This window comes from Hibiscus syriacus, unplaced genomic scaffold, assembly GCF_006381635.1.
Source record: "Hibiscus syriacus cultivar Baekdansim isolate YM2019G1 unplaced genomic scaffold, ASM638163v2 tig00110015_pilon, whole genome shotgun sequence".
In the NCBI taxonomy this organism is placed as follows: domain Eukaryota; kingdom Viridiplantae; phylum Streptophyta; class Magnoliopsida; order Malvales; family Malvaceae; genus Hibiscus; species Hibiscus syriacus.
In genome coordinates this window covers 855,907-865,897 of record NW_024062564.1, presented here as the reverse complement: position 1 = coordinate 865,897, position 9,991 = coordinate 855,907, and the positions used below count along the sequence as shown (strand labels likewise).

The window sequence follows — 9,991 nt, the reverse complement described above, 5'->3', positions numbered from 1 at the left end:
ATATAATATTTTTGAAAACATGTTGAAAACATTCGTATATTATATAGTTTAAAAAAAACATTTTGAAAATTTATATATTATATGTTTTTGAAAATATTTATGTATATATATTATTATTATTATTATTATTATTATTATTATTATTTTTCATTTTTTAACTTATTTTGGTTTTGTTTCAGGTCCAAAACAAGGTCCAAACAAGTTAGAACGGGCCTTAATTAACCCAGCAAAGGTTTATGGTCTGAAAACCCTAGGCACGCATGTCAACAGGCGCCGCACAAGGGATTCGAGGAGTCAAGCACGTCACTCAAACGGTCAGATTTTCCGGCCGAGATTCCCGGGACTGACCCATCCCGGGGTGTCCGGCCTCAACGGCCACGAGAGCCCCGTATTTCAGAACAGACCAACGACCGGTGGGGGGTTATAAAAACCCACGACCAATACAGTACAGGGGACCCCGGAGCATCAAGTATCACCGAGAACAACACGCATCAACAAGAAACCAGATAGTACCATCATCGAGAGCCAACAAAGAAAACAAAACAAAACATTTCAGTACCAAAAGACGCAAAGCCGAAACAACAAATAACAGAACCATCGGTCACTACCCACACAGACGAAACAGAAAAATCCAAGAAAACCTATACAACAAGCAATACAAAAGGAAAAACCAGCAGTCACTGTGAAACGGTGAAATAACGACGAAAAGGTAAAGCCTTTCGCCTTAGATTTACTCCGATCTAGTGGCTCTTTGGCGGTTTTGAGGACAGATTCAGCTTTGGGGTGACGATAGGAAGCTTCTAGGTGAGTGTGGGTTTCTCGGCTGCCGCTTGCGGCAGCCGGAGCGAAGGTGATGTGGCTGAGTGGGCCACCAAACGGTGGCCGGAAATCGCTAAGGGATAGGAACCGAGAGCTTTCTCTCGTTTAAGATAGGAGAGTTTTAGAGAAATGGTGAGAATGAGGGAAAAATAGGCTGGTTTTGGTATTTATATACGAAGGACCAAAGTGCAAATACAGGATTGTCAAATCCTTTCCGCTGTCCCTGGTATTTTGAATCGCTTTACAATTCAGTCACCAGTTGTAAATTAGCCTCCTAATTTCCAATTTGTTTAATTTAACCCGTGTTTATTTTTTCATACTTTGTGAATTGGCCCTAAACCTTTTATCCTTTCTGTTGCAGTACATTGTTTTAAAATCCCTTAAGTCCAATTTGTTTCAATTAGATCCTAAGTTTTATTTTATTTTGTTTTATCGTCATTATTTTTTTTCTCGTATTATTTTATTTTATTGCTTCTAAACCTTAACCTTTTTTCGCCTTAACATTTCTTTGAAAAAGTTTTCTTTTTGTTTTCTTTGATTTATTCGTATTTTTTTTATTTTATTCCTTTTTATGTACCATATTTTTCCTTTTTTTTTTGCAACTTTTATTTTTATTTTTCATTTTTTTAATTTATTATTTTATTCTTTTATTTACTCTTGATCTATTTATTTATTTATTTGTTTATTTTATTTTATATTTTTATTTATCGTAGCTATTATTATCATTTTTCTTATCTAACATGTTCGATGTTTTTTATAAGATTTTATAACCAATCAAAGGTAAGTAACTCGAATCGGATTTTTAAATTACAATTTAAAATTTTAATTTTCGCATTTAAAGACAACCGATAAATTAATTGGTACCGAAAGGGCGATTCAAGGGTGCTAATCATTCCTTGACCGTAATCGACTCCCGAACCCAACACGTTTCTGGTACAATGTAGATCAGGTAAGATGGTGTCCGACCCACCTAAATTCATTTTAAAGTGATCGGTGGCGACTCCCAATCCATTTTTCACGTCGAAGCCCAATTCCGGGGCCCAACCGAAAGACGGTTGCGACAATATGTCACATCATTCAAAAAAAGATATGATATACGTCATCAATTAAAATAATGATGTGATATATGTTATGTCATCTAAAATGATGGCATGAGACAAATTACGTAAATAATCGAACACATATAAAATATTACGTCGACAATATATGTTGAAAATTAGTAAAGTAATAGTTTCTATCCAATAATGATTGTTTTGACGAAAAAAATGAAACATTGGGAAGTAAAAAGATTGTTTTGGATAATTGTGTCAATATTCCTTGGCTAGGCCACACGTAGAATTTTATATTAGAGATAGCAATTTAGAAATATAAATTTAAAGGTATAATATTATAAAGGTGTGTAACCTTAATTAGAGGTAAGCAAAACTCAATTTAACTTGAAAAAATGATTTTTTTGACTCAACTCGATTCAAAATTTTTTTTACTCCAATTAATTTATAGTTGTAATTTCATAAACTCAATTTGAAAATTTTTAAGTTCGAATCAAATTGTATTTTATAACTCGAATAACTCAAAATTTTTAGTAATTAATAGATTGATTTTCAAGTTTGAGTCAAGTCTCTTGACTTTATATAGTATATGTAAATCACATATGAAAAAAATACAAAAACATATATATTTATTATATATGGTTATAAAATGTCATTTAAATTGGAATCAAATAATGTCATAATATTGTAAATATTTAAAAATGAATTTAAATACAAAATCAAAAATTTCACTCGACTCGAAAATTTTTCAAATCAACTCCGAGTTATAAAATAAGACTCGTCAACTTGAATAACTCGAAATTTTTTTACTCGACTCGATCAAACACTCACCCCTAACCTCAGTGGTTAAAGGGATGATTATTATCCCTAGAGGTTTTGAGTTTTATTTGGTCAAAGTTTTTGAACTTTTTACTGTATGATAATATTAAGTGGCTACTTATGTTAATGATGATAGAAAAGTGTCATTCTGTTTTTTATGTTAATGATAATAGAAAAATGTATAGAAAAATTAGGATGAGATGGCACTATATTTTCAAGAGTAGTGATTTATTCATGTTCAACGTATGAATAAGAATAACTCTGAAAAGATAAAAGCCAGCTGAACTTCCCCATCATAGTCTTGGCTTATAATTACATATGTTGGCCAAACCTTGTAATTTAGGATTCAGATTTCATTCATTCAATAAAATTAGTCTGTGTAATTCCAAAACAAAAATGGAAAGTGTCGTGAGACAAGAATTTTTCAAGTTGAACTTTCCATTTGTGTATTTTCATGATCTCAATTCTGATTTTTCATGCATGACAAAAGAATTTTACCAACAGAACAAAAACTTGTTGAGAGTTAAACTTGTTTGAAGAAGCCTCTGAAACTTTTGCCTTCTTTTGGCCAATGGATTTCGGAATCCAGGAATTTGAAGTGCCCAGAGTGCTCGAACTATCCATTCCAGCTTCTTGTCCTTTCCATGGAATAGGTTGTAAATGCTGCCAAGGATCTTCCAACATGGATTCATCAAAGTAACTCTCTGGCCCTAATATCCTGTTTGATGCTGAGCTACGACCACAAAAGCCTTGTCCTCGTCCTACACTTCTTCCTAAACAAGGAGTGCTGCTCCCACTGTATCCACGACTCCTGCCTCTTCCTGGACTGAAATAATGATTACCTCTAGATCCTTGATCAAGGATTGGTCTGTTAACAAACATTTGAGGCCTGGCTGTTCTGTAGTTGACGCTAGGTCCATCCGCTAGAGAAATGCCAGGGCTGGGCAAATTACCATAAGTTGATGTATTAGAAGGATTCCCGACCCTTTGAGAAGTTCCAGGATGCCTGGGAGGATTACCAAACATTCCTCTCGGTGTTCCATCAGAAACTAAGTTATAATGATCAGTTGCCTGTGATCCATTCCAAGCACCAGATTGGCCTTGATACATGAGTGAAGGACTTCTTATTCTTGGGTTGTATGGACCATGGTTGTATACACCTTGAGCATGCGAAAATTGGCTTTGCATCTGATGGACAGGGAAGTCCCTATCGAAGTTCCTTGGTCCTGTCAAACCAGAATAGTAGGGCGATCAATTAGAAAAACAAAAGAAGAACACCAATATGTTAATTGCAAAATTAGAGAAATTTCATACAACTAGTTTTAATCAATAACTCATTCACAAATTATCAGCTTAGTAGTAGCACAAATCAAATATTATTGCATGCCTCAATAACAACATCATGTTTACACAGAAAAAACTAGTAGCAAAAAGAGTACCGGGATGGGACGGTGCGTGCCAACCACTGTTAGTAGGCGATGTAAAAGATTGTTGCACAGTCTGGTTATGAATGTTGCTCCTCTTCTTGTTAGCAGAAAATGCTGCCATAGGGTCAGTATAGTAGTCGAAACGTGGAGCTTCTCCAAAGTCATCCTGCATAGTCGATGGTGTCTCGATCAATGGATTCGAAAGGCAACCAGGCATTTCAGAAGTCTCGACGTCATTAGACACTTCAGCTTCCATGCGCATTGCTTTCAACCTTTCCTTTCTTTTCTCAGATTCATCCATTTATCAAGAAGAAGGAACGTGCAAACTTCTTAATAATGATATCACCTAGCAAAATCGAACAAACAAATCGTTTCTTTTGTGCATAAGATTCTGAAGCTTTTGAAGGATGGATATAAGCTTCAACCTATAGTTTTTTAATTTACTTAGTTACAACTCTTAACCACCTAATAAAATTGAACCAATCTCACCCAAATTTAAGAATGTTAAATGACAATATTTCCACTTGCAAACCATATTGTTCTCTCTCGCTTTTCAAAAAGGCGGGGAGTAGATAACACAAAACGAACCATAAGCCGCACGAGTCGAGTAGAAATCAATGTTCAAATAAAGTTTAGGGTTTGAAAGACTACCTTGTTGAAATTTCTGGTCTGTTGGAAACTGGAAGGCAAGAGAGGGGTAGGGCGATGAACTGGAGGACGAGGAGAGGGTCCGCAGAATAGAGGTGAGTGGGAATAAACAGGAGGAAATAGAAGATGAAACCGCCACAGAGCGGTGGTGAGAGGCGTATTTGGCGACGGGGAGATTTTAGAAAAACCTCTTTTTTTTATCTTATTCGGATTATACATAATTTTTAATATAAGTTAAGTTTATACAAATTAATTACAATTATAATTTAGCGTAAACTGCTTCATTCATCACTAAATTTTATTTATCTCCCATTTCACTTATTATACTTTTAATTTTTTTAATTTACTCACAAAACATTCAAATTATTCTTATTTTAGTCATTACAAATTATTTTATTATTAATATATGACATGATATTTTTATATATTATTAAATATAAAGATATTTAAAATGGATAATAAAATAATATTTTATTGAAAATTGTCCTATGAAAGACCAGTAAAATTTCAAGGTGCACACACGTAATAAAACAAACATCTAATATAAGAAAACTTGGATTCCATGGTGAGCAAGTGCCCACCCCTCATCCTCCACTGCTCATAAACTCTCTGCATTTTCTCTGTATTTTTTGTATATATCGCTTCTGTAGTACTTTCGTGTTCTTAGAACCAAAACGAGAGAACTCAATGCTCCGAAGAAGGTAACAGTAGCCAAAATTATTAGCGACGACCTGTAACAATGAACGCCAATACAAGTCAATGCTTTCACAGACGATCGTGTTAGACCTTTCTTCGCAAGATCCTTCAGCGCCTCTCGATCGTATAAGAATCCCGTTAGCCTCACGTTGAATATGTATGAACCCAGCGGACTAACCAATTGTCCGCAATTGAACAACGTAGAGTAGTATTTCAGCCCGAAAAGCTCCGAAATGATGGCGAAAATCAACGGATATTGTGCACCGAATGAGAATCCGATGATGATGGATGCTGCATACAGTGAACCTGGAACCGGAAAGGCAACCAAAAGGTAGCCGATGCATGCGAGAAGAAGGACCATGGTCATCATCAGTGGTCTTGGAACCTTGTATTTTACGATCAATGTCTCCGATACAAAGCCGGAAAACACCCTTCCGAAGAAATTCCAGATGCTGAGCAGCGAGATGAAACTGGTGACTGTTTTATTCGGATAGCCGAGTGACTCACCGATTTGCCCCAAGTTGTCTACAGCAGTTAGGCTTGCACCAAGTCCACAGAATGTTGAAAGAAACAAAACCCACATGTCTACGCTTGTTAATGCTTGAAGAATCGTGTAGTCTTCTCCTCTCTTGGGCTTGTCAAAAATGGTTAAAAAACACGACTTTACTACCTTTTCATCATCCACTTGATTCGGATCGCCCACTTGTGCTGTTGGCCTCTCTACTGTGATCTCGCTTGGAGGATCCGTTGGCTGCTTTTGGATGTTCCAAACCAGTAATTCTTCTCTGATGCAAATGAAGAGAGGGGAAAAGACAAGGAAACAAACCACCGTGGTCACACCGGCGAATGCTGCTCTCGAGAAAGTAACAAGCTTCTCTGCTAAAGTCACCGCCAATAAAAACACCGCAAGAACAACTGAAGCTCCGAGGAACTGATAAAGCACGTTCACCTCATTGGGGTGTTTAACCGGCTTCATCGTCCGGATTGTATACACAAATATGACCGAAATCGCAGCCGGAAGCCATCCGATGAGAAGGATGAGAGACTTCGAATCATTCCCGTAAACAGCCAGATAAATCTGAGTCATCACAGCTCCACTGAGTCCAGTAAACCCCTTCAACAGACCCAACATCGAACCCCGGCTCTCAGGGAAGTTCTTTACGCTGGTGATAAGCGCACCAGTATTAGCAAAATTCTGGGAATTTGCTCCAATGCATATGTAAACGCACATTTGCCAAACCTTCGGTTTGGCTATTCTGCCTGTCACTGCTAACCAAATCATGAAATAGCCTCCGAAGTTGAATGCAGCGCCGAGTAGGAGAACGAACCAAGTGGGAGTTACCTCGGCGATAAGGCCGGAAAAGACACCGATGTTGGCACCGAGATCCTTTGAGAAGCCTAAGAGATTGAGAGTGGTCTGATCATAATCGAGAGTGGCTTTGATCTCTTTGGAGTAGGTTCCGAATAGATAGGTTGCACCGGTACCGGCCATGATCATGAAGGATGCAAAAAGTGCGAACCATCGTCCTCGAAGGAACTGTACCGTGAAAGGCAACAGTTCTTCGGCTTTGAGCCCTCTTGTCATCGTCAAACTGCCCATTGCTTCCTCAACTGTACTTCAAACTTTCTCTGTTTGCAGTCTGCGGGAATGGAATCCAGAGGAAGAAAGGGATCTGTTGATATAAGCTTTGCAGGGTTGATTAAAGAGTTGTTAAGCAAAGGATTATAGATAAAGATAAACTACTTGGGATTAGACTTTTGAGTTTGGTAGGTCACGTTATACAAATTTTATCGTGCCGTATTTCTTTCTCTAAATACGACTAGGGTATCAAATAACGTTCCGAAAAAATGATAACGACTGTGATATTGTGGTCGCGCCACCATCCGAAACCGATTTTTATGGTTTTTGCGGTGGGTCACGAATTCACACCAATATCGATCGATTGCGCCTGTAATTTAACGGGAAATGAAAGATTGCACTGATAACGAGACGCAACAACTGTTATTCAACCGCAATTCCAAGACAAAAACAAAAACCAACATATGCTGCAATCAATTGTATACAAAAACAAAAACATATGTTGCAATATATTCCCTGGCTTGGAGAATACGGGAGTTGGACTCGGGGGAGGCTTTTTGAAGAAAAAAAAGGACACCATTCGAACCAAGAAAGAGAGAACAAAATAGAAAAGAAGAAAAAGAGGGAAATGAAAGGAGGAGAACGTTACCTTTTCCTTCAAAGGGGTTCGATTTCTTCGTCACTAAAACAAGAAGATCGTCATTCGTCTGAGATAACCTCTCTGTTTTCTCTAGATCTAGGACGAGAGGAGGGTTAGAGGTAAAATAGTGGATATATAGAGTTTTTTTTTTTAAGTTAAGAGTGAAAAAACAATATCAACATAAAAAAATCATAATGGGTAAAAAAATGACAAAATATTGCACACCAATTACGATGATTAAGTTGTTCAGATATTGTAGGCACTATATTTTGTCGGAGATCAAATTTCTCTTTTCATTTTATTTAATCATTATTTTTTAATTTTTACTTTATTTTGTTTATAGTATATTATATTGAGTCTAGGAAATAGTATGTTTGAGTTACTAATTAATTATAAACGACTTATGATTAGGTTATTCCTTTGTATGTGATAATTATTTTATGGTTTGCCATTTGTATTAACTGTATGTTATCACCATTTGTGTTTGGGATTCAATCAAGTTTGAATAGGCTAGGTTAATGTTAATCTGATATAATATAAAATATATTAATAATTAATTTTATATTGATATTTCTTATTCATTTATATGTTACATACGAGGCCCATTATTGCAAGAGTCATGCCCGAATTAAAAAACAGACCAACATGCCAAAACTGAAGCCCAAGAGGATGGCTCGTATGATAACCCAACAAAAATTAGGGTTTTCATCTCTTCTCCCTCAATCACCTCTTGCTCCCAACCGTTGGATCTTGGCTTGATCCAACTGCCCAGATGAGAAGTGAATAGGGTTTTTGGAACCTTAGACTTGTCGCCTAGGCCAATTCACTCTGACGTTGCCGTTTTAATCAGTAATCAACATGTCAATCAGTCAGTAAAAAGTTAAAATCAACCAAGAAATACATATAGCAATGATCCACTCAAATAAAAAAAAGGGAATCCCGACGAAAATCTTGGACCATCACAAAATAAATCATGAACTACTATAGATCTTCTCTGTAACACCAAAATAGACCACCAAACATAACATGTAGAGAGGATCCAAAAAAGGGGACTATATATTTTAATGAGTATAAAGGTCCTTTTTATTTATTTTAGGTATTTATTTACCTCTGTTTAATTATTTTATTTATTTATTTATTTATCTTTATTTAATTTTATTATATTTTATTAATATTTCTTTCATCTTTTATATGTCATTTATTATTGTTACATTCATAAATCATGCATTTGTTTTCTTGTTTTCTAAAATAATCAAAGGCAATGTTGTCTTGCGTCGTGAGTTAACAAAATTACGTCCAACATAGCTGAATTTCAATTTTCATTAATTCACGTAGTAAGAAGACATCATTCTTAAATAACATCGAGTGAATTAAATCATTTTTGATTGGGTTAAATATTTTAAAAGAGATTCACTCATTTGTTCTAAACTCGTAGAAATAGAAGGATCCTAACTTTAATTTTGAGTTTTAATATGTAAAATTCGATCGTTTTAGACAACGTATAATCAAGGGTACTAATTTTGGGCGTTGTGGGGGTGCTCATCATTCCCCATGCATAATCGACTCTTAAATCTTTAAAATGAATTTATGGTAATACGTAGATCAATTTTTATTTTAGAAAACGATTTTTATTAAAATTGTTTTAAAATACGTTTTTAGTTATTCGACTTATCTAACCCAAAGGTCGATGACAACTCTAAAATTCAAATTAAACGAATCCAAAATTTTTAAAATAAAATCATAATTATTTTAAAATTATTTATTTAATAAAAATGGTAATTATTAATTAGAACACATTCAATTCATTATATTGAATAAACGATCATTTAAGCGATTGCACTTTTCTTTCCTTTTTTCAACTTTGATTACCATTTTCATTTTCCATTAAAACAAGCAAATCTAGAAACACAATCAAACAGCCGATTTTTTGGTAAAACAATAGTCACTCAAAAGGGATTCTCAAACGAGAAATAAAGTGAAATACCAAGAATTCTGCAATCTCAAACTAACCCAACATACTCTTGCTAACCTACGGACAAGGATTATGGTTGCGTTTATCGTTATTACTGACATAATGAGTGCTATTGTAGTCATTGCGACTATCACAATCATACAATAACAGTTTCATACAGCACTAAAACCGCTATTTAAATCCGTGACAACAGATAACACCACCATATATGGTTTCTAACTTTCTATTCCTGGTCACATCTGCATGCAAAGGCTAAGAATAATCTGCATCCCTACAACGACCCATATGAGCACTAAAAAGGAAATACATGGAGTTACTTGCTTAGACAAAGATGAGTGATTC

General features: G+C 35.5%; 2 protein-coding genes across 2 annotated transcripts in view; both read right to left on the bottom strand.

Moving 5' to 3' along the window:
- Positions 1–3,161: 3,161 nt before the first annotated feature.
- LOC120212763 (protein SICKLE-like) overlaps positions 3,162–9,991 on the bottom strand; it is a 39,874-nt gene continuing 33,044 nt past the window's right edge. Inside the window, exons 2-3 of the mRNA XM_039210960.1 lie at positions 4,127–4,460; positions 3,162–3,913 (exon numbers count right to left, since the gene is read on the bottom strand). Of these exons, the coding sequence (XP_039066891.1) occupies positions 3,162–3,913; positions 4,127–4,415 (1,041 nt within the window). The 5' untranslated portion in view covers positions 4,416–4,460. The remainder of the gene's footprint in view (positions 3,914–4,126; positions 4,461–9,991) is intronic.
- LOC120212684 (protein NUCLEAR FUSION DEFECTIVE 4-like) lies at positions 5,361–7,064 on the bottom strand. The gene has a single exon (XM_039210899.1). It carries the CDS (start codon positions 7,056–7,058, stop codon positions 5,361–5,363), a length of 1,698 nt encoding a protein of 565 aa, XP_039066830.1. The 5' UTR covers positions 7,059–7,064.